Source organism: Toxorhynchites rutilus, chromosome 1, assembly GCF_029784135.1.
Source record: "Toxorhynchites rutilus septentrionalis strain SRP chromosome 1, ASM2978413v1, whole genome shotgun sequence".
In the NCBI taxonomy this organism is placed as follows: domain Eukaryota; kingdom Metazoa; phylum Arthropoda; class Insecta; order Diptera; family Culicidae; genus Toxorhynchites; species Toxorhynchites rutilus.
In genome coordinates, this window is record NC_073744.1 from 194,241,342 (window position 1) to 194,267,723 (window position 26,382).

Below are 26,382 nucleotides of genomic sequence, written 5' to 3' on the forward strand. Positions count from 1 at the left end.
CCGTTTTTTGATATCTGATTCTTTCGATTTTTTATGAGCTTCTAAACTGCGATTTTTGACGAAAACCATCTCATTTTCAAACAAAAATGGCATTTTCAAACAAAAATGGCATTTTCAAACAAAAATCACTTCAGTTTATTCCTAATATTCGAATAAAATCACGAAAGTTAATTATTTTTCGGCCTTCCAGACGGGAGTCCCCCCTTAACTAATTATGATTGCGTGATTATGGACGCCGAAACGTACCGCATTTCGATCAAATTTATGGGCGACCTCGGTTGATCGTCGGAAGAGTGCCCCGGAAGAATGTAAAATCAGGAAGAAGTAGAAATTTCTCAAAATGTTCCTTGTCTGGCGAGTAATCAGCAGTTGAGGACTGAAAGCGAAATTTTCGTTACTTTTGAGACCTTTAAACGACTCATTCACCAGAAAGGAGTACCTACGGAAGAGACTAATGCCTTTTCCGGAGCAGCATGAGATGGATTGTCTATTCTGGCTGGACTTGGGAGAATGGCACTCCTGCCCCGGCCAATATTCCCGGATCGAAGGAAAATTGAGGAATACTCTGTCACATTATGAAGAAAAAAAAATTGTAAGGGGTTGCATCTAGGACACGACCGCATATTTTCGACGTAGAGCTACACAATTATATTATGCAATCAACTTGCTCCCGTGGCCGAGTGGTTAGCGTTCCACACTATCATGCCGGGGGTTCGGGTTCGATTCCCGTTCTGGCCGGGGGATTTTTCGTCAAAGAAAATTCTTCCGGCGTTTTATTCGGCATCGAAATCTCAAGCAAATATTACTGCTAAAAATGACGCAAGTAATGCTACGTTGAGAAGGCAAAAGTTCCACTGGAACGTTAGTGCCATCCAAGAATCAACTTGTTTACCACTTAGATTATGTTCTTCGTTACTAGTAAATTTGATGAACGTCCTTTTACGTTTGAAGAAATGTGTGGGAAAAGGAAAATTCTTCCAGTTTGCATGAATTTAAACCTCTTAGAGATTAGCGAATTGTAATGTATAGCATATCAAACAAATCTTAGACAATTTCCGATTCGATTGGTATGCAAATAATGAGAATTCGTTCACATTGAAAATAGTTATAAACGTTAACTTTATTTCATAAAAACGTGACCTGTTTTCTTCCCTTCCTGAAAGACGTAGTTCTACGTCAAAAGATTTCCATTCAGTGTGTACTGATCGGTGATTCCAAATCAACCTTTTTGGCTCGTCTCCAAAAGTTCATTCCAGTCTATGTACAATCAGTTGGTAACTCACGACAGCATTCTGCAACAAGTGAATTGAATGAACCGTAAAGCCACATTTGCGCAGGTCTTTGTTGTTATCATCATATCCTCCAGAGTATGTTGAGCTGAGTGTCATCCAGTGGCTGTTGAATTGCTTCGGCGAACGGATGTTTGATGTGTAGGCCTGGGGCAGGCCTATCCACGTTTAGATGTGGGATTCTATTAAGACTCTATTAGAGATCACGGCACGTGTTCTTGAATCTTGAATCAAAATGTTTGACAGCCTTAATCAGAGTTAATTATAGAAAGCTCAGTGTAATTATCCAGTTATGGGAGGGCCATGAACGAAGGACAACTCGGTCATACGTCGAGAGATTAAATGAAAATGTTCCCACGCACATGTAGCACATTACAAAGCGTTGAAAAGTTATGGGCGCGCAGAGTTATTGTCGAAGTTTTACAGGTTGTGCTGTAATCCCATAACGTAGAATAATGGGTAAGATTTTTGAGGATGAAGACGTAATCGAGACGGTCTAGGGCGGTCGTGCTTTATTTGAGGCATTCATAAATAACCAAAGTTATCACTCAAGCGACTCGCTCCGTTTGCTTCGCACAAGTGCAGTGCTCAGATCAGATAGCCGATGGCTTCCATTTGGAATATTTTCTGTTTGTGTTTGGTCTCGATTGACATGAGTGAGAAGGTTTTTCGATAAAGTGAAGATTATGTTTGTTTTCAGCCTGCTGCTCAATGTGAGAAGTTTGAAATTGAATTGCGGTCGGTATCGGGATATAGATAGACATTTTAAGTGCTCTATAATCGTTTGTATTCACAGATTCGGGAAGTATGTTGTGATCAATAGTTCGTTGTTTGTTTGAATATGAAATAGAGTATCTTATTTTGAACATTTGCCATCAATAGAGTAGTAAATGGGGAAAATAAATTTATTTTATTCTTTCTGTCCAAGTCCACGCGTCAATGGTTGCTTGGATTGGAACAGCGGTACTCAACCTTCGTTCCGGAAGGGTCACAAACATGGTGTCATGGTGCTGCGGACCGCAAAACAAAACAACTACGATATTTACCCCTATTTCGGAATCCGATAGGATTTAAACTTAGCACGATGTTGCATTCTGTAACCCGAACGAGATCGACTTCGGCATTCTTAAATCCATCCGAGATTCAAACCTATTCAAAATATGCAAAAGTGGCAGCATTGCCTTGACACGAAACAAATTTATGTCTGATAGTCATTTTATATTATTGATAAAGTTTTAGCGGAAATGCTGGGAAATTTAGAAAAATAGTTATATAAAGTTAAGAAATACGTCTTCAATATATTTGAATAATACCAAGAAATGGAGAGTCCAAAATCATTCATATTTCAACAATTTAAAATAGCATTCATGCATGTCAATGTTAAAGACAGTGAATACCTTCACGAATCCTGATGAATTATTTTGACGTTTGTTTCGTGTTAGGGCAATTTTGCCACATGCAAATATGTCGACTGGGTTTGGATCTCGAACGGATTTAAGAATGCAAAAGTCGCTCTCGATCGGTCGTTCGGATGTCGGAATATGGATGATTATAGCTGGCAAGAAACAAATATAGAAATTCAAGAATAAAACTCTTTAGTACAATCATTTGGTAGCACAGAATAGAGCCGATGAATGAGTGCTCTCACCGGCATCGACAGCAACCGCTGCGGTACAAATTTTCACCTTCAGTTTTCCACCGACGAACGCAGTTCTCATCGCTGAAACTTCTTCACATTCGGCTTGGAATACGCTGCCCTTTGACGCTGCTTTTAACCTGGAAGCAATGTTTTCCATCTGTTGGGAACTGTTGGGGTGGACTCTACAGATTGGATGCCCCACTCATGGAGATAACCGGTTCGTACAAGGAGCCCTCGTGTTCCTCATACATTGTTCTATGGATGGGAGCTCTTTTTGATGGATTTGGGTTCGAGCAGGGTAGAGCATCTTGGTTTGCGAATTCTATACTATGTATATTTTATTCTTGGTTTGCCGGTTTACTCCTTTGATTTATTCTGTTTATATTCGAAGAATTTCTATATACAATGACTTAAACTTGAAATCGTACACCACCATGCAGATCTCTTTTCACTACTTTTGAAAGTCGAAAACAAGCTTTTGGAATATTGACGTAGGACTACGTCTAACCGGAAGATATAGGGGGTGAAATGGAAATCTAGGCACTGAACAAGTAGGAAAAAATGCAAGATTTGGAACGCTTATAACTCGAGCATTTCTCAATAGATCGCAAAGGTTTTTGCATCAATTGATAGGAAATATATCTACGCATCTATCATAACGAATAACATTCCATTTTTCTTGAAATAAATAATTGAATAATTGTGAAATATCAAGCATTGTCAAAATGCACTATGTGCCCATTTTTTATTGGTCCATTTTGTGCTCCTCAAATCGTACCAACCAAAACGGGCAACCAGAGCAGCAGCGAAATAGTATGAAGTACGATTGGAAAGGAAAAAGAAAAAAATGAACGAAACATAGGTCGCAGTTTCACACATGCGTAATTCTCGAGCCAGCCAGTCAGCTTAAAAATCCCCGCTCCGCTGCCGTAACGATCATTCTCATTCAAACCGTACACCACATCGGTTCGCATCACAACACATCAACAAACCAACCCAAGCAGCCATGTCTGGACATGGTAAAGGAGGAAAAGTGAAGGGAAAGGCAAAATCCCGCTCGAACCGTGTTGATCTGGAGTTCCCCGCAAGGGTAGCTAGGCCGAGCGCGTTAGTACCAGTGCACCAGTCCACCTAGCCGACGTTATATAGTTTCGGCCGCCGAAGTGATCGAGTTAGCTGGCAAAGCTGCTCGCGACGATAAGGAAACCCGCATTCGGAACAGAACACATTCGGTTCAGTGGACATCAAGACAACAGGCAGTTGCAGCGAGTGGCGAGTGGCAAACGCAATCGCAAAACGGCATCAGGTAGCAGAAGAAAAAAGTTTGTTCTTTATACAAACTGCTTTGGTGGCAAATCCAGAACAAGGCGGCATCGAGGCGGCGTTCGAAATGGTTTTTTTCAAAACCACGAGTACTAAGTTTTCTAAATTGGAACCATTCCATAAAACAAGGCGCTTTTCAGGGCCATTAAACCTTCCAAAAAAGAGTTTAGGAAATACAGTTTAATGTTTTCTAAAACAATATCCAAAATAATAATAAAACACAAATTGATTTTTTCATAATTTGTTTGCCAGGATATGATGAGTATGTGAATTTGGCAGTTGTTCTGAGCTTATTGATTTTCACCAATTCTTCAATTGCTTCTAGATTGAAAGTACAGTAATTTACACTTAACTCGACATTTAGCTAATTGGTCGGACCAGTAATGCGACATATTTAGTTGGAGATTTTTGTAAACATAGAGTTCGGGGTCCAAATTATGACCCCACATTGAAAGTCGACACTGTACCACTGTCATCGCAAATGTTCAATTACAGGTTAAAATTACCTCCAATCCGATACTGAGTGGTGGTAATGCGACGTGCCATTGAATGTAATTTACTGTAAAATATGTCACAAGCTGGATGGGAAGAAATTTTCCAACTGTGAAAGCTGTGGCGAGTGGCAAATGCAATCGCTAAACAGAAAGGTTTAGCAGAACAAGATGGGGATATCGAGTGATAACAAAACAATAAACTCTTTAGATTGAAGATAATTTTGTGATCCTGAAAAGGACTCTTTTTAGCTTGCATGTGAATCCAACGAGCGAACAAATCGTAATGAATGTATTTTTTTGCCATCGCTGCCTTTTAACGCTCATTCGTTCGTCTCGTTGGACTCGCCCCTTTGGCTGAGTCTGCCGATTTGTCTCTATCCTGTGAGTGTGTACCGCTAGAGTATAAAACACGCGGACCCCAAAAAAATATCTTATTTTCTTTCAAATCGTAAACCTGTGTGGTTGTACGGCATCGGCATCGTGGACGTAACAAAGGAGGACAAGTTAAGGGAAAGGCAAAGTCTCACTCGAACCGTGCAGGTTTCCAGTTCCCTGTTGGTCGCATTCACTGATTGCTCCGCAAGGGTAACTAGGCCGAACGGATTGGTGCCGGAGCATCAGTATACCTAACAGCGATTATAGAGTTTCGGCCGTCGGAGTGCTCGAGTTGGCTTGCAAAGCTGCTCACGACAATCAGAAAACCCGCATCAAGAACAGAGCTGCTTCGGTTCGGCGCTCATCAATTCAACAATTAGTTTTAGTGAGTGGCAAAGTGTTTCTCCGGCACGTCGCATTAAATGTAATTTACTGAACAACATGTCACAAGCTGGATGGGAAGAAATTTTCCAACTGTGACAGCTGTGGCGAGTGGCAAACGCAATAGCGAAACAGGAAGGTTTAACCGAACAAGATGGGAATATCGAGTGATAACAAAAACACAACACCAAAGTTTTTTTTCAGAACCATCAACATATTCATAAAGAGTAAACAGTAAACTAATCCATTTTTCAGGTAGATAGGTAGGTATTCACGTAGGAGAAGAAAATAAAACAATATATTTAAAATATATATTTAACGAAAGCTGTCCCCTTTGTATAGTCCTACGTCACTCCGGTTATGTCCCCGACATTACCCACCCGTCTTTTTTTTTACGAACATATTGTTTATCTTGATGTATATAGATTAGGGTGGCAGCGAAAATGGTCATGTCACATTTCAAAAACCGACCATGTACATTTTGTTTATTGGCTCAAGAAAATGACCTTTGCAAAGTTTCAGCTCGGACATGATTTAGGGGTGCTTCAAAGCGCTCAAAGTTTTGATGTTTTTGATTTTTTTATCGTCGAAAATCTTCCAAGGGGGGAAATTTTAAAAATCGATTTTTTTTCGATGCCAAATGACTTCAAAATGCGAGATCTGATGCCATCTCTAAACAAATTTTTGGCCGAAAATCGATCTTTTGGGACTTAGTCTGAGAGGCAATGAAGGTATGGAAAAAACATAATTTTTGAAGAACCGACCATGTCCATTTTGTTTATTGGCTCAAGAAAATGACCTGTGCAAAATTTCAACTCAGTCGGACAAGATTTAGGGGTGCCTCAAAGCGTTTTGGTTTTTTGATCCTCGAAATTCTTCCAAGGGGAGAGTAAAGGAAATTTGGAAAATCGAAGAAATTTGTTTTGACTTGACTTAATGATTTAAAAATGCATAAATCATCGAGATCTGGTGTTATCTCGAAAAAAAATCAGCCTATTGTATCCCTAAAACATCTGTGAACGTTTCATATTGATACACACGATCAAACTTTGGAGTAAATTGGAGGACCACTTCAACGCATATTGTACCAGAAGTTCAAAATGCTATGCGTACTCTCAAAATGAACTATACGAAACCTTCATTCTCATGCGTTTGTAGGTAGAGGGATAGCATGGAGTGATGCCACTCACACGTATCCATACGCATTTCCACATATGCATGCACTCGTTACCCACAAACTCAGAGGGAAATTTTCATTCAAATGAAAATATCTCTGTGTTGGAAAATCCTACAGAAACGTTATAGGGATCAAATGAAAGTGGGTTGATACGATTAAATGGATTTGTGTCGAATGAAAAGGGGTGGTACTCACGGTGTCATCCGTTCTCCCTTCTCGTACGTTTCTCGGACGAAGCACAATAATCGATTTCTCGAAAATTTGTTGATCGATCGGCTATCAATGAGTATTAACGATTTATCAGTAATTCTGTTGGCGACCAGATGGCAGCGACAGCGAAGCTTTCCAAATGGTTTTGGTTCCAACTTTGCCTTTTTCAAGACTAGAGACGAATGAAGCTCTTCTCCAGCAAAAAAAAATATCAATTCGCTTTTTATTACTTCGGATATTATTTTACAGGGTCTTTCAGATTAAACGCTTACGCAACAAATTTTAATAACTTCTACAGAAGTGAACCGATTTTTATTTTAAAAAAACCAAAATAAAGCTTATTTTAGCACATTTTCGATGTGACCACCCCTTTTTTCGATAACGCGTTTCAAACGGTGAACAAAATTCTTCATGCACAACTCTAACATTACGACTTCGATGCTGGTGAAAATCCGAGTTATTACTTCTTTAAGTTTCTCCAAATTTTGTGGCTTATTAACATAACAACGGTCCTTCACGTACCCCCAGAGGAAGTAATCGACGACGAGAGATGGTGAAATTCTTACCATAAGAGGACAAAATTTCATTAAGGCTTCGGTTTGCTCGAGTAATACGATTTCACTAAAAATACACGTTCTTGTAAATTGTACATCAATGTACAATTTTTTTGCGTGAGCGTTTAATCTGAAAGACCCTGTAGAATGCATCAAAATTTTCAAAATAATCCTTCAGTAGAAACATTTGGTGCCCTTGAAACGGACCGGTGGGTTAGCGTGGTTTCGTAGAAGCAGTTGAAGATGGGTGATTCATGATTCATTCTTGGGTCATTCATTATTCTCGTGAGAACAATACACGAGATATGTGTCCTCAGAGGGGTGAAACCCACAACGATAAGTTAAAAAAAACCTTTAAGGTTTGGAATGAACATCACGTGTCAGTAATTGATGATATTATCCAGTGATAAACTATAAGGGTCTGTACCTAAGGGCACGAACAAAAGTTTAACGTAAGACCGTGATAGTTCGAAATTTTTTTTTGTTTAATTCTGAAAAAAAATAATTTAATACCTTTAATTGTTCAGAGATTCGTAGATCTTACTAATCATATACTCTGAATGGCGGCTATAAAAAGAGCAATTTGTTGCATGGATCAGTATTCTACAAACGAATTCCTAGAGTTGAAGTGGTATAAAAATTTCGGACCAACGAACAAGTAGATTTAAGAAAATGGAGCGGAAATGAAGACGTAGTGCTACGTCCAAAATTTCACCATGGTTCATGCAAAAGATTCTGTCTTGAATTTTTTTTTCGTATTGGATGGAAAAGGCCGCTAAAGTAAATTATGAAGGCGTATTCATTGGGTTTATAGACCCAACTCGAAGAAGATTCATGCGCACAACAATGGGCTGATCAGGGCCATTGAAGTTTTGTGAGATCCTGCCGAAAGCTCGAGAAACGAGTGCACGAATTCCTTCTACTATCAGTTCATGAAACAGTCTAATCGAAAAGAAAAGATAATTTGGTTGTTGGCGGACTCTTCGGTTGGAGGAGGCCTCAATTTTGATAGCTCAGGAATTGGATAAATCTGTTACATTGGTCTTGAAAAAGACCGTTTGGATACAGCTTGCACAAGAAAAATGAAACACTTTGGAAAATTAAAACTCACTGGAATACTAACTAAATAACGGATAATTTGTTTTCATACATAAATTAAACGTGGAATGAATAATACACTCGATAAAAAAAAACTAGAGAAACAGAGTTCGAAGTTGAAATTTTTAGGCGATTTGTGAACTGCTGTAACTTTGTGATAAATCAACGCATGGAGATGGGATGTACATCATTTATAGCTTAAATTTTGAAATAATATGCGAACGTATTTTTATCTTGGTGTGTGTAGATGTAGTGGACAAATATATTGGGAAAAAATCAACAATCGATTTCTTTTCGTTTTATTTAAGATTTTGTGGATTAACACAATATTTTGCCAGCTAAATTAGTGAAAAATCAATATAACATCATCCATGAACTTTCATTTGAAAGCCTATAACGTTCCTGTAGGACCTTACAATACAAAGGTATTTTGGTTTGAATGAGAAATATCTCTTTGATGATAATTAATTCAATAAATAATTATCGCACCGCAAATGGAAAGGCAGAAAACTGCACCAAATTATGTACAAGGATAATTTGTTACATCGGCGAAAAAAAATTATTTGAATTTTTTGCATCGATTTCAAAAACGTACCAAAAACAGGATTTCAATAGTGTTTTTCTGATGTTTGCAGCTTGAAAGTTCAAGCTTTAAAATAATGTGCACCCCATCTCCATGCGTGGATTTTTCACGAAGTTACAGCATTTCAAAAACCACCTGAAAATTTCGACTTCGCGCTCTGTTTGTTTTGTCAAGTATAGAATGAGAACTGTGGGACTTCCAATAAATGCATCCAAATTTTTAAGTTAGTTTGAAGTTACTAATCGTTACTAACCCTCGAATTAATGAACCAGCATGAGTTAATCGTGCGATGCATGTTTTCCACACCATGCATAAATGGGTGTCTTGTTTCAGTTCGCTTCTCGTCAAGCCACATGCGACGGGACATGACACTTTTTGTTTATGCCCGATTATTTCGTCCTTCTTTTGTTACATACCGATAGCTTATTGGTTATTTAAAATAAGCTGATTCCAGAATCCTCCAGTAGGACACTTTATTGAAAACATTTGAAAATAACCACCTCTGCTCAGTCTGTATTTGCCAGCCAAACAAGACACACTGCTTGTCTTGAGGAAGAAATCCAAGAATAAATGCTACATGGCGACCGTGACAGGGCAAAAAAACAAATTTTCACTGGAAAATTTTACTATATTTAGCACACGTGATTATTTTTGGCAACGTTTCTAGTGTGATACCGTAATTTCATGGACAGCCTGAGAGTCACCGCTTCAACGGTCATCCTGCGAACGTATATACTGCCGTTCTATGCATAGTTGTCCCATGTTACTTTTTGACAATTTTCACTTTTCTCATAAAACGATATTTTTATGCGTAATATTCCCGAAAAAAACTCAGAAAAACTTATTGTTTGTTCCCAGCCCTTTAAAAATAACATCAAGCTCAATTGTCCCATGTTGATATTCTAAGCATAACTGTCCAGCCATGTATTTTTTTTAACCCATAATAAATGAATCGGTTCAAGTACAAGAATTTTATGAAAGGCTTTCAGCAGGACTAATGTACTGATTTCTGGACTGAAAGAACGAACTAATTCTCAAACAAATAAAAGAAAAGTTTAACAGAACACGTGAACACCTTGTTAGCGAATGCTTAATAACAATGAGATTTATATTCTGCAAAGGTGTTGCAAATCACTCACTTCTTTATAGAATGATATTTTTATGTATAACCTTTCGGAAAAGCACAAAACAAATTATTGTTCGTTCACAGTTATTAGAAAAACAACATCAAGTTCAATTGTCTCATGTTGATATTCCAGGCATAATTGTCCCACCATTAATTTTAAGCCCCTAGTCAAGCCTGATTGATCCAGGTGAGGGAATCTTGTCATATTTCATTAAACAACAGTTTAATGCTTATGAAAAACCCGGTGTATTGCTAAACTGAAAGGCTTAAAGCTTCTGATAGACAAATATGGCAGAAAACTTTAATTGCATTTTTCTCAGTTGCTGATTTTGGAACATGGGACAAGTATGCGTAGAACGGCATTATAGTGGACCACAACTCAATTCGATATATCGAGCTCATGCATTAATGCAAATAGCGAATCGATCGGAGATTCTATTTTGACGCGCTTCCCATCTCTATCGGGTGGTTTCTACCTTTTGATGTTCCCATTTTGGGATGTACATGTTTGTTGATTTGGTCAGTGTTGGTCCAATCATTCGGCCAGAGAGAGAGAGAGAGAGAGCGACAACATTATCATTGACGCTTATTTATACGACATTTTTCAATCAGCAATTCAACTAATGCTCGAGTGTGTTTTCCAATAAGCGTTACTCAGAAACGGTTCTTGCACAGTGACATCACGTGTAGCTGATCCCGGGTATACGCACTATTAATTACTTCTTAATTGTTTCTTTTGGTAGAATATTGAACCAACATCCATAAACATTGCCTATTGTTATTATAAATGGGTTGATTAATGAGTTGAATATAAGAGAACCCATTTTCACATTCACCACTCACATTCTTCCACCTGCTAATTATTACTTGTTTTCACAGAATACAACGCTCGAGTGCATTTTGTGGTAATGTCTTTCAATGGCTCTACTAATATGAATTGCGTATAACATCTCATTGCATAGGCGAAACGGACCGAGTTCGTTCCGAATAGTTTGCCATATGGGAGTATCCATACTTGTACTCTGCCGACATGTGTCACACTCCGACTTTTATGAATAATGGGTTTCTGTGTTTCTGGCAAATTTCAGCGGACAATGAATTGAGGGAAAATTTGAATTCATGTCGCACTTGCTAGAATTCCTTTGGCCCCAAGAACACGAGTGAGAAAAAAAAAGAAAAAAATTATAGGAGGTTGTGTCCAAGATACGACCGCATTGTTGACGTAGAACTACGCTGTTATTTTATATAAGTCGCTTGTTTATACCTTCGGATATTATTCTATAATGCTGTGAAATTTTAGAAACAACTGCTTAGTAGAATAATCTCTGAAATGATTTTTGACGTAGGACTACGTCTAACCGGAAGATATAGGGGGTGAAATGGAAATCTAGGCACTGAACAAGTAGGAAAAAATGCAAGATTTGGAACGCTTATAACTCGAGCATTTCTCAATAGATCGCAAAGGTTTTTGCATCAATTGATAGGAAATATATCTACGCATCTATCATAACGAATAACATTTCATTTTTCTTGAGATAAATAATTGAATAATTGTGAAATATCAAGCATTGTCCAAATACACTATGTGCCCATTTTTGATTGGTCCATTTTGTGCTCCTCAAATCGTACCGACCAAAACGGGCAACCAGAGCAGCAGCGAAATAGAATGAAGCACGATTAGAAAGGAAAAAGAAAAAAATGAGGGAAACATTGGTCGCAGTCTCACACATCCGTAATTCTCGAGCCAGCCAGTCAGCTTAAAAATCCCCGCTCCGCTGCCGTAACGATCATTCTCATCCGAACCGTACACCACATCGTTTCGCATCACCTCACATCAACAAACCAACACAAGCAGCCATGGTTGGATATGGCAAAGGAGGAAAAGTGAAGGGAAAGGCAAAATCCCGCTCGAACCGTGGTGGTCTGCAATTTCCCGTAGGTGTATCCGCCAATTGCACCGGAAAAGGTAGCTAGGTCGAGCGCGTTAGTACCTGTGTACCAGTCCACCTAGCCGGCGTTATATAGTTTCGGCCGCCGGAGTGATCGAGTTGGCTGGCAAAGCTGCTCGCGACGATAAGAAAACCTGCATTCGGAACATAACACATTCGGTTCGGCGGACATCAAGACAACAGGCAGTTGCAGCGAATGGCGAGTGGCAAACGCAATCGCAAAACGGCATCAGGTAGCAGAAGAAAAAAGTTTGTTCTTTATACAAACTGCTTTGGTGGCAAATCCAGAACAAGGCGGCATCGAGGGCGTTCGAAATGGTTTTTTTCAAAACCACGAGTACTAAGTTTTCTGAATTGGAACCATTCCATAAAACAAGGCGCTTTTCAGGGCCATTAAACCTTCCAAAAAAGAGTTTAGGAAATAAAGTTCAATGCTTTCTAAAACATTATCCAAAATAATAATAAAACACAAATTGATGTTTTCATAATTTGTTTGCCAGGATTTGATGAGTATGTGAATTTGGCAGTTGTTCTGAGCTTATTGATAGTTGGGGACTTTCCTGATTATTCAATTTTCACCAATTCTTAAATTGTTTCCAGATTGAAAGTACAGTAATCTACAATTAGTTCGACATTTAGCTAATTGGACGGACATGTAATGTGACTTATTTAGTTGGACATTTTTGTAAACATAGAGATCCAAATTATGATCCCACATTGAAAGTCGACACTGTACCACTGTCATCGCAAATGTTCAATTACAGGTTAAAATTACCTCCAATCCGGCACTGAGTGGTGGTAATGCGACGTGCCATTGAATGTAATTTACTGTAAAATATGTCACAAGCTGGATGGGAAGAAATTTTCCAACTGTGAAAGCTGTGACGAGTGACAACAAATCGCTAAACAGGAAGGTTTAGCCGAACAAGATGGGAATATCGAGTGATAACAAAAACACAACACCAAAGGTTCTTTTCAGAACCATTAACATATTCATAAAGAGTAAACAGTAAACTAATCCATTTTTCAGGTAGATAGGTAGGTATTCACGTAGGTGAAGAAAATAAAACAATATATTTAAAATATATATTTAACAAAAGCTGTCCCCTTTGCATAGTCCTACGTCACTCCGGTTATGTCCCCGACATTACCCACCCGTCTTTTTCATTGTAGAATCAGTTGACGATAATTGATTGATGATTCATTCTTGCCCTCGCAAAACAATCGTATGTCGCAATTTATTTCATGTCAATGCATTGAAAATTTACCTCGAAGGCTATTTCGGTGGCCTTTTTCGAAATTGACATAGACTCGGCTACAGTCGATTATATACATGTTGCAGCAGCACCATAATTCCATATCTCATAACTACATCAATATATCTTTGGCACCGCATGTAAACAACAACAATGACAACACTTGCAAGTATCAAATATCATGCTACATGTTATTTAGTATTGCCTCAAAGGAATCGCACCTCTAGATATCGTTCGTTCAAACTAAGCGTAAACCAAGCGCCAAACAAGCGTTCACCATAGCATGCATACAGAGCCATACATTGGTGGCTTGAAATTACTAACAGTATAAACATTTCTCATCATTTTGCGCTATTCTCAAAAGAAACGCTTCTGTTAATATTACTGGCCTCGAAAAGAGTTGCATTATTTTCTCATGCTCGAGAGAAGCGCAGCTGTCACCCTTAGTGGAGGAAGTTTTGCTATTGGCAAGCAAAATCTAATCACATACAAAACAGTAACAGTAGCAGTAGCCAGAACATTAACTTTCTTGATGACTAAACAAGAGAAATAAATTCTTTTTGTTAATAACAACCTCGAAAACAGTAGCAATGCTTCATTATGATCAATATTAGCGCAAATGCAATCCTAGTTGAAGGCAGTTTTGCGACTGGCACGCGAACCCAAATAACTTATAACATTCCAGTAAGACATTCAAGATGCTTGGTATTCCTAAATAATTTTTTGGTGCACAACCTTAACGTCTGCTTCGCCATAACGTCAGTTTAATGCATTGATGTATTCTCAAAGGCACCAACGAAGCCCTCGGTTCAGTGCGAGCGCTTTTCACTGCACCAACACCGCGTGCATCATTAGATGATGCACGCGGAAAATTTATTGCCCCTGGCAATACGTTCGTTTTTTGCAGGGCTCGAGCCTGCCTTCCTCTTCCTCTTGCTCATCGCACACTACGCGAAGCGTCCAATTTATGACGCGGAAAGAAGAACACACGATACGAATAACGCGAAAAACGAACAGAAAAATCAAACGACGATTTCCAAGTTGGATTACCACTGGTGGGGTCCAATCTTAGATCGAAGCGCAGCGAAAGCAAAGTGAACTGGATTACCCAACAGTCCGATGCCGAATGAAAGTTTGCCTCAGCGAGATCCACTGTTTATACTCTAGGCAAGTATTCCCCTTCATTCTTCTTCTTTTCCTTTGTTCACGGAGACTTTAAATCCTACGATTTCCCCTCCGTTGGTCGTCGATAAGTTGCTCGTTATTGATAGCTCTGTTCGGGAAAGCACTCAAATGGACAGAACAAATGTATGGGAAAATAGAAACACTTAAAGTTTTCATGAATTTTAACCATTTACTAACCAGGGGATTCTACTGTATGGCATATTAAACAAATCTTACGGAATTTCGGATTCGTTTAGTATGTAAATCGCCAAAATACGTTTGCGGCAAAAATAGTTATTAACGTTAACTTTATTTCATAAAAACGTGACCTGTTTTCTGATTTGACACCCTTAATGAAAGACGTGGTTCTACGTCAAAAAAAAAAAAAAATAACAGGTGTGACCGAAATGAGGTGCGAAAGATGCTTCTTTGGTATGCAAGCGAGATGATCGCCATTTAAACATCCGCAAAATTATACCAAATGAAAGGAAAACGTTTACTGGCGGTCAACTCTGTCTCCGGTACGCGTAGCGACTGAATTGGACTTTAGTCACTCTACAGAACGAAGTGTGCGGAAAAGTTTATAAATCGGGTAAATTTTCAATTATAATAACTCTGACTTCCAGCGCGGGGAAATTTATAAGTCCTCCGAGGAGTGTAACTCGAATGAGAGACGGAGGGCTCTCGATAAATTTGTGCTGTAAAAGTTTTTATTTCCTGAAAAATAGAACCGCTTCGACGCGTAGCGAAAATAATCTGCTAATCGAGCCGGCGGACACGCGGCAGAAGAGCGTGTAGCGAGGAACCTAAAAAAAAATGGCCATTGAGAGCACTCCAGGGAACGACAAGGCACACGCGATGAGTTGTGTTTTAGTGTGCACCATCCTCTCCGTATACGGGAATGTCCTCCATCAGATTGGAATCGGTATAATCCTGTGGTTCGGAAGAAACCCACCAGAAGGACATCAGAAGGACTCGGCGAGAGCACTTTCTCCGCTTTCTTTTCATTCTAGAGTTCTGCAATAATTTTGGGTCGAAAATAGGCAACCGCTCTTAAGGCAGGCGGAGAAACGGGCAAAAAATGTGGATCTCGTGCGTTGAATTTCAACGCGTATCGGACGAATTTTCGATTCGTGTTTGGACTATTATACCATGCCCGTCGTTTTCTCTCATGGTTCAGGTCAGAAATCGCAGACTTTGGAGTGTGCTATCGCTGGTCCATACCACACCAGAGGGTTGTAAGACAATTGATTGCAATGCTTTGAGGCAGTCCAGAAAGGACGCATTTTTCAAAGCTAATGCTTTCTGGTGGTGACAGTATTTTTACGGGAGGATGTAAGTTTCGTTTGTTGTACAGCAACTAAGGTAAGAATTGAATTCATTGCATTATACGCACATTTTTTCATTTGACATTAAGTCAAAAAAGGATAGCTCTCTGTTCGTTATCTTGCTGAAATTTTTATTTGAGCTTGGAGAATTCAAAGCATAATTATCAAGTATACAGTGATGAAAAGAATAGTTTCAAGAGAGCAATGATTCGTTCCTATTTTTGCATGAAAACATACATTTATTTATAAAACAATCAGTGTCGGTGTGTGAGTTTCTCGAATGTTGTGATTTTGTGAAATTTTAATTTTTTAATTTCTATAATTTTTTTTAATTATACTATTTTCTAAATTTTCAGTTTCTTTCGTTCTCATTTTTCAATTTAAAAAAAATATAATAAAAATATTTTTTTTCAAATTTCAATTTTTTTGTGTTTCCAAAGGAATTATCTGAATTTGTTTTTTCAACTTTTCAGCATTTTAAACTTTTTATTTTTCAAGTTTCAAGTCTGTTAATGTTCCAATCAGCATTTTTTTTATTTTTTTGAATTTCAAAAATATTCCGAATTTTTAATTTTCTAACTTATAATTTTTCTAATTTTTATTTCATATTTTCAATTTTTCTTCATTTTCTTAATTTGAATTTTGGATTGAAATGTTTTCTTGTCGTTTTCGTGCTGTCCCTGGCCGTGATGGATTTTGTACAACATGTGAAACATTCTGGAACTTTTCTTTAAACATTTTGAATTCTGAATAATTTTTTATTTTCCCAAATTTTTATGAATTTTTATTTCTCCCAATTTACAATTATTCAAAATTTACATTACATTTTATAGCTTTGAATTCGAATTTTTAATTTTCATGAGTTTAAATTTTCTGAAATGACATTTTTTCAATTTTTTTTTCAAATTTTCGGTTTTACGATTTCTTTCGTTTTTATTTCACGAGCTTCCATTTGAAGCAACAATTTTCATTTTTTGTCATTTTTAATTTTTGAATGTTCTAAATCTTTAACATCCTGTGTTTTTTTATTCGTATGAGCTATTAGTTTGTTGATTTTTGATGTCCGATTGTTTATTTTGAATTTTCTATTTCTTTTCGTGTTTTTATTTTCTGAATTTCAGTTTTACAATTGTTCGCGCCCGACGCTCCGAGTGCCGAACAAAATTTTAGCAACCGAAACCACGCCCAACGAAAATGCGCAACAATGCAATCCGCTATAAAAGTGGCGAGCACGATGCGGTCCACATCTAGCTCTAGAGGCGAATGAACTGAAAAGTTTAAAACCTCTATAATTCATCACGTTCGTTCGTTCGGTCCACATCTAGTATTCCGCCGACCACCGAACAGTGTTTTGATAACCATCATCCAGTATTCCGACTGTTACCGAGCAGTTAAGTGCAATATTCGGCAATCATCGTGCAGTTTTCTTTCCACCACCAAGCAGTAACCAGCTTTACATTAACCACTGCGCAATAAGCAGCAGCAGGAACAACAACAACAGCAGCAGCAGCAGAAGAATGCAGAAGCAGAAAGTACAGTTGCATTCTCCGACGGTGCAGCTATTCCACGTGTTAACGCAATGGTGTGATTCCTTCCAAAACAGAGAATAAAAAAAATATCATTTTGTAAATCGAGACACTATTTTCATTCTTCATTCCAACATCAACATCCTGAGTTTTGCGCAATTATCACTAGCAGTTCTTTTCAGAATTACTTGTAAAGAGTTTATGTTTTCTAGCGAGTGATAATTGCCAGTTTATTCTGACGGGTTGCGCCTGCGCCCGAACAACAATTTTCCTGCTTTAATTTTTTTAATTAAGGAGTTTACCTATTTTTAAACTATTAAATTTCCTGAATTTTCAATATTTTTTTAACTTTATGAATGCCGTGAATTTTAATTTTGTAATCATTTTAGTGTTTTAATTGTGGATGCCCTGAATTTTTTGATTTTTAAAATTTTGTTTGAAAAAAAGGCGGTTTTTGCGGTTTTTTTTTGGCAGACTTATCTCACTTCTTAACTAGGCGAACCTAGCCAGAATTTTCACCTGCCCCCGGGCTTCTGAATGCCAAAGGGGGACTAGGCTCTGCGGAATGCACGTATCTGCATGCCCGTGCTGTTTCAGTCCTGACCGAGAAATTGTCGGACAATCGCGCAGGTGCTAAGGATGACCGACTTTTGGATGCCGGCCAATTCCTTCTCCATGTTCAACACCTTTAGCGCTTCCAGAAGTGTCTTCGGGACAATTCCAGTTCCAGAGAGAACGACTGGAACAATTCTTGGGACCTCCCTTAGCCCCCACAGTTCCTTGAGCTCCACGGCCAATGGTCGGTACTTGCAGATTTTGCGACCGTGGGTCTCCTCCAGATTCTGGTTCAGTGGAATAGCGACATCGATGATGGTGACTTTGCGGTCGCTCTTGTCGTAAACCATTATATCTGGCCGGTTGTGGTGGATCGAGAGGTCGGTCAGAACAGTGCGATCCCAGTACAGCTTGAAACGGTCATTTTCCAGGACAGGTGCAGGCAGGTACCGGTAGTTTGGTACGTTGCGGTTTTTATTTTTTTAATTTTTTTTTACTTTCAAATTTTATATTTTTCTGAATTGTTTATTTTATTTTTTCTCCAATCTTCAATGTTTAGATTTTTTTTCAATTTCATGTTGTTATTTTAATTTTCAGTTTACTGAATTTTCAATATACATATTATTTTTAATTTTTTTCATTTCTTCAAAACTTGATTTTCCAATTATTAATGTTATGATTTTTCCAATTTCCTTATATTCTTTTTTTTAATTTTCGTTTTGACATTTCATATTTTCTGTTTTCCATTTTCATTGTTTATTTTATATTTTATGAATTTTTGAATTTCAAACCCATCTGAGTTTCCAATTTGTTGATTTAATGAATTTTTTTTTTAATTCTAAAAACTGCAAATTTATAATTATTATACTACATACTTTCTGAATTTTCAGTTTCTTGTGTTCCAATGTTTCAATGTTTCAATTTGAAAAAAATGAGTGGGTTATATCTATGATATAACCGCAAGGTTGACGTGGAACTACCTTAGCTTAGCAATCATTCGTTTGTATTGATTAAATTCTTGATTGAATGAAACAGTTTCCAAATTCAATTGAGTTCAATATATTTGCTCTGTGAGTGAAAAAAATGAACAAATGTCGTGTAAAGTCAATTCATTCATTGTGATTGATTGTTCTTCGTTACAAGTAAATTTAATGACGGACCTTTTACGTTTGGTATGATGACTAGAACAAAATATATGTACGGAAGAATTATCAAACGTTTGATGAACCAGCCTAAGGCTGAAAATCTTTCCAATTAAGACAAAAAAAGATTATCAAACGATTATTTTATTTTACATTTCCCTCTGAAGTTTACATCCCAAAAGTGTACATACTTCTCGAATCTCGAATTTGCTTGAAACTGGGAAGTTCATTCGCTTCTAGTGTCTGCACGATTTTCCCAGGTTCCTAAGTTTAGAAGATCATGTTAGGACAGACATATTCCACTCTGCACAAAGGCAAGCGAGGACAAAAGTACTCGCAGTTTGCATTTATTTGCAGAGCCGATTTCCCCAGAAACCTCGGTTTTGAAGTCTGTGTTAGGGAAACACATTTCAATCGGAACAAAAATACCCCCGATTTGTATGAATTCGCAATGCCGATTTCCCCACGCTTCATGGATTTGAAGTCTTTGTTAGGGAAACACATTCCAGTCGGAACAAAAATACCCCCTACTTGCATGAATTTGAAATACCGATTTCTCCAGGCACCTTGGTTTAGAAATCTCTATTAGGGAACACATTTCGGTGGGAACAAAAGCTCCCCCTACTTTCGTGTGTTCTTTTTCTTCTTTTTGGCTTTAAGAGGGTTTAAACATTTCAGTTCACTCGCCTCTAGGCTCTTTCGTGTGTTTGCAATGCCGATTTCGCTGCTTGGTTTTAAAGTCTGTGTTAGGGAACATTTTTCGATGAGAACAAAAGTCCCCCTACTTTCATGTATTTGCAATGCCGATTTCCCCAAGGCTGCTTGGTTTTGATGGCTGTGTTAGGGAAACCGTAAATCGGGCCAATCAAAACGATGCAGTTAGGGCGTTTAGATAACGCCTAATATTTTACAGTTATTCAATTGTTTATCTAATGAAAAACAACATTTTGTTAGTTGCGATAGATGCGTAGAAATATTCCCTATCAAGTGATGGAAACATCTCTCCTATCCAGTACGAAATGTTCGAGCTATAAGCATTCAAAATCTTTCATTTTTTCCTGCATGTTCTGTGTTTAGGTTTTCATTTTACCCTCCATATATTCCGGCTAGACGTAGTCCCACGTAAAAAAAAATATATATTGTTCAGTCGCAAGCGCACTGAAGGGAGGACCGATGCATTAGATGCGATCCCCCGACGCCACACCATAAAGCGCAATCCTCTGCTCTCCCGCAAACAGGATTGAACATGCTCCGCCAACGAATTGAAGAATAATTTTGGTGTACAATGACAGCAGGCAGCAGAAGAAATTTAAGTGGTTCAACTTTGTATAATTTCATGTATAGTATAGTTAAGAGAAATACAATGTACATAGTTTAAGTTTAAGTGTGTGTACTGTTTTGTCTCCAAAGCAGTGCTTGGAAATATTGAGCTTGTTAAGCAACATTGAAAATATACGAGGGTCATTATTTATATTTCGGGAATAGGAACAAAAACAAATAGTTAAGCTGCGAATATATTTTTATTGTTTTTCAAAGTACTCGGCACGATGATCGATACACTTTTGCGCTTAAACCAATTTTCAAAGCATTTATTCCAATCGACACGAGCCTTTTTTTTTTGAGCGATTGTCAAATTATGTGGGATCCAACGTGAACATTTTTATATGCTGGTGGAACTAATGATTAGGGATGCCTCGATCTCACAATAGGTTACATGACGATCTTGCTTAATTATTTCGTGCACAGCATCGATGTTTTCTGGCACTACAGTCGATTTTGGACGACCTTCACGAAACTCGTCGGACAGCGAACTACGACCACGATTGAATTCACTATACCAGCGATACACAGTGGTTTTTGATGGAGCTTCATCGCCAAAAGTCAAATTAAGTTGATTGACGCACTCTTGTTGTGATAATCCACGTCGAAAGTCGTAAAAAATCATCGCACGAAAATGTTCACGATTCAGTTCCATTTTTTTGCCGAGACCAAACTTTCAACTAAATATAAAATAAACAAATAGCGTCCGTATGACAAAATGTTCTGAGTACGTATATCGTCAAAAATGTCAAACTTTACGATGGAACTGTCAGATGGACTCACATGACATCAGTGTTGCCAATTCCCGAAATATAAATAGTGACCCTCGTATTTTTATCAGTGTAATGCGTTTATTTTACTTGTCGATGCTGCTGTCATTCATTCGACGCCAAACAAATTTACAACTGTGTTCATTCATATTCATTCTGTGCTCTCTGTGCTCGAGTCATGAGAATTCATTCACATTTATTCATTGCCATTGAATTGCCAGGAATGTTGTGACTGTTCATTTTTAATATCCCGATATGTGTGTGATTTTCTCATTGAGTCAGTGCCTTGCTTATTCAGTTGTTTTTGAAGTTACTCCGAAAGGGCAACGCAAATCGGTGGCGCAAGCGGAAATGCCAACAAAAGAGCAAGATTCATTTTCGGTATCCCGAATGCAATGGTATAATGATCGAATGTGGCCGGAAATTCAGCTGAATAGATTGATGTGATACAGATATTTCCAAGCACTGCTTCGAAGCAACGAGTCCCTCAATCCGCCACAGTGAAGTGAAGTCAAGTTTCCATGCGAATGGAAAATCCCCGCTGTGTCACCACAATGAAGGCAGTTTGCATCGCGCCCACGGGAGAATTTGGTTTCTCTCGATGGGCAAGCTGCGTTGAGGCAGCTTTGGAATCGCGCAGCGGGAAATGCAGCAGTTTTTACAGTCCACTGCATTTAACACGCTACATATATAATGAAGGGATCAAATTTTCAACTTTTTTTTATCATTTCCATTAGAAATGGCAATTTTTCAATTCTGAATTTTTAAAATTTTTAAATTTTCTTAATTTTTGTACCTCCTTTCCTTCCTTTGCGGGTAATTCGTCCCCTTGCTATAAATAGTAGAATAAGTTGAAATGTAAATACACTATAGATATACGAATAGATTTATAAATTGGGTGTTCATCAACATTGTTACAATTTCCTTATATCCCATCCTTCTCCTAAAAATATGTCACCCTCCTAAACTCGAGTACACCGCGAGTAATCGGTTTTCCACCTTACTAACCATAGATGTAAGAAAATTGTTTATATATATAGTGTTAAAATTATATTTAAGAATTCGGCTCCTTTAAACTTAAGTAACTGAGCTTGTAAAAATAAACGAATTTAAATAAAAAAAAAAAATAATTTTTGTGATTTAAATTTATACTTTAATTTAAAAAATTCTTAATTTTCTAACTTTTCACTTTTCTATTTTTTTTGTCTTCCAAATTTCTAGTTTTTCTTTAGTTTTCTTTATCATTTGAATTTTCTGATTTATTTCGTTAACTTAATTTGTTTAGAATTTTCAGAATTATTTTTTTATTTGAAATGATTTTATAAATATACAATTTCCAAGATTTAATATAATAAAAATTTCTAGTTTTCTCAATTTTAAATTTTCTGACCTTTTTTTAATTCTTAATGTTCAATTCATGGATTTTTCACTTTGCTTGTATTTTTTTCAATTTTTCAACTTTTTAGTTTTACTCGAATGATTAATTTTTTTTATTTTTTATTTTATTATTCAGTTTTTATTTTTTCAGCTCTCTATTCTTCCGAATTTCTTTAACTATTTTTTTCTGAATATTATGAATTTCCAGGATTGTAAATCCTTATTTTTTTAAACTTTAAATTCTTCAAATTGGTTTGAATTTGAATTTTTTGAATTTTTTGAAGTTTTTCTGAATTTTGATATTTAATGAAAACATGAACATACTTGATACCCGACCGCATTGTTGAGGTAGGACTACGATTTGTTTTCTTTTCAATTCGCTTGTTTATCTTTTCTGGTTTTATTTTGGAATTTTTTTTTTCCAAAATATATATTTTTATCAAGGCTCATATGGCGTTAGCCTCACGGGGCCGGAGTTCAATATTTTGACAGTTTTTCTTATTATATATGTTAGTAATATGTAACCGATTACTCGCGGTCGGCTCGAGGTTAGTATTACAAGTGTTTTCGTGATTGGGATGTTGCTGTCTCCAATGCTCTGTACGTGTGCCCGACACGGGATACTTCCTATTGGGATGCAGCTGACCATTAATCAGCGACGCCCCCCTTGTATGTATCCCATATCTAGCGTGGTGCGTCTTCTCGACTCGAGGAATCCAGGATAGAATGGTCACTAGCCGGCGCAATCACCAGCTCATGAGCGGTACAACCTTTGGCTCTTGTTGAATCATCAGTGGACTGCACAACCTTTGGCCCGTGTATCTGTAAAGAGTGTGTGTATGTATTGCCGCGACTAAGTAAAAGTTTATCGTTTGGATAGGAGGGATATGAAACGGGGACACAACGAAGGAAACATCATTAAACGTTGACATCGGCGTTTCTGAGGAACAGGTATAGATGAAGCAGAAGATCAGGATCACGGCTACCTAAGATATCCCGGACGGGGATATCCGATTGTCTGCCTTTTGCTCTCAGTGCTCTAGAGAGCTGAGAGCGAGCAGCATGGAACCGGATACACGACCAGACAACATGCTCGATGTCGTGGTAGCCATCGCCACAATCACAAAGATTGTTTGCTGCGAGCCCAATGCGATAGAGATGCGCGTTTAGGTTGTAGTGATTGGACATAAGCCGAGATATCACGCGAATGAAATCACGACCTACATTCAATCCCTTAAACCATGCACTCGTCGAGACCTTAGGGATAATCGTGTGTAACCAACGACCGAACTCATCTTCACTCCACATGCGCTGCCAACTAACGAGTGTGTCCTGACGAGGAATGTGAAAAAATTCATTATAGGCAATTTGCCTTTCAAAAAGTGTGCCTTCTGAAGCGCCCACCTTAGCTAGCGAGTCCGCTTTCTCATTCCCCGGAATCGAGCAATGAGAGGGAACCCATGCTAAGGTAATCTTGAATAATTTTTCGACCAAAACACTCAATAGATGTCTTATTCTTGTTAGGAAATAAGATGAGCGTTTATCAGCTTTCATTGAGCGGATTGCCTCTATTGAGCTGAGACTGTCTGAAAAAATAAAATAATGGTCGATGGGCAGTGTTTCAATGATCCCTAGAGCATAGTATATCGCACCCATTTCTGCGACATCTGGAATTATCGAACCTATATGAATAACTTTCGATTTGCATGTTTTGGTGAACCTGAAAAGGGCTGATGGGTTGCGTAGTTTGTAGAAGCAGTTAATGATCGACCATTCATTCTTCGTTTCCTCACTGACATTTACGGTTGGTCACATGTGATTTTATACTCTTGCTCCAGCACCATTATTTCGCGTTTCTTAACCATTTCAATTGACCTTTGGCAAGGCATGCAAACAACAACAATGTGTGCGTGGGATGCAAAACTAGAAAAATACTCTACTCGAGAAGACATGAGAATAGACTTGGCGCGTCCATCGAACAAAATTGCATCACTGTGTGTGTCCCGATAGCATGATGGCGCACGGTTCACCAGTGGTAACGTACCTCTGGACACATGAACTTGCGAATCCCCAGATTTTGGAAAATTGTTCTGAACATATTTGTGATATTCGCTTGGAGTAATAGGGTTTCGCTAGTTCTTAATATGCTGGTTAGAAAAAAAAAGGATTTTCCAATATCTGCTAAGGCCGGTTAGGTTTTGCTTGGAGAAATTGGGTTTCACTGATTCGTAATACGTTAATTATTAACCCCGAGTTGCCGCGGGTAATCGGTATTGCTAATCTTAGGTTTAGATTAGGTTAAGATAGGTTAAGTTAGGTTAAGGTTTTCTACTCGTTTTAGCAAACAAAAATGCTTATAAAAAAAAAGAACTGATAAATTAACTCCTTTTGCTTTGAAAACGTTGTATTTTCATTCAAGTTGTGACTACAGAATTGAAACTCGTTTGCTGCTACTGTTGTCGATGTTGTTGTTGATGTTGGTGCTTTGTTGCCGCTCTCATTGCTGGTGTTGGATTTTTTCTGCTACTCTGAAGATTTTTGCAGTTTAATATACGATTTGATGTAATTTTATTTTCTTTTTTTCATCGCTTGTTTGTCCAGTAATTGAAATGTAAACAAACAGCAAGAATGGGAGAGAGTGCGTTTTAGGTGCTCTCTCCATCATGATTTGTTAAATGACCGTCTTACCCCACTATAAGCTGTCCATCTCACCCTTCCAGTAGGATTATATGAATCATTCACAAGTCCTTTCTTGCGAATGAATTTATCTATTTGGTATATTCCCAACATTTTTTTTTATTAATCCGTTTATTTTTACAGGCTCAGTTACATAAGTTTAATGGAGCCAAACTCTTAACTATATTTCAAATAGCATATATCAACATGTTGTTTCCTTAATTCTATGGTTAATGAAATAGGAAACCGATTACTCGCGGTCGACTCGAGTTTAGAAGGGTGACACATTTTCATTAGGAAAAGGATGGGATGTAAGGAGATGTGTGTTTACACTCGCACTCACATTCACATTCACATTCTCATTCACACTGACACTTCACACTCAATTCTTAAAACTTAATGTAAGGATACATCTAATATGTATTTACAATTTAACTTATTCTAATGTTAGTAGGAAGGGAACCGAGCTCGCGAAGGACGAAAAGGAGGGAAAAAGGATGTATGAACAATCACACTCGAAGATCGATAGCTTTAAGGAAAACATATATTTGGGACATGTAATCAAGGTCTAACCGAGCCAACACATCTCTCACCGGCACATTGGACTGCTTTCCTCCAGCCCGAAGGGAGTTTTCTAAATTCGATCTGGCGATACAACTCGCACGACCAAACAACGTGTTCGATGTCGTGGTAACCATGGCCACAACCGCAGAGATTGCTGTCGGCAAGACTAAAACGAAAAAGCAGCGCGTCTAACGAACAGTGATTGGACATGAGTCGGGAGAAGGTGCGAATAAAGACCCGACTCAAGTCCAGACTTTTGAACCACGGATTGAGGCTAACCTTAGGGATAATCGAGTGGAGTCACCGGCCCAATTCATCTTCGTTCCATTTGCGATGCCAGTTAGCGATGGTATTTCTACGAACTAAAGAATAAAATTCATTGAAGGTGATTTGACGCTGATAAATATCGCCTTCAATTGCACCTACCTTTGCTAATGAGTCAGCCCTCTCATTACCCGGAATTGAGCAATGTGAAGGGACCCAGACAAAGGTAATGACATAACAGC

At 38.0% G+C, this 26,382-nt stretch overlaps 1 protein-coding gene across 1 annotated transcript in view; it reads left to right on the forward strand.

Annotated features, from left to right (window-relative positions):
* Positions 1 to 17,470, forward strand: part of LOC129779178 (vacuolar-sorting protein SNF8) — a 26,121-nt gene extending 8,651 nt beyond the window's left edge. The window contains exon 4 of the mRNA XM_055786478.1: positions 17,068 to 17,470. Coding sequence (XP_055642453.1) covers positions 17,068 to 17,213 — 146 coding nt within the window. The 3' untranslated portion in view covers positions 17,214 to 17,470. The remainder of the gene's footprint in view (positions 1 to 17,067) is intronic.
* Positions 17,471 to 26,382: the final 8,912 nt, after the last annotated feature.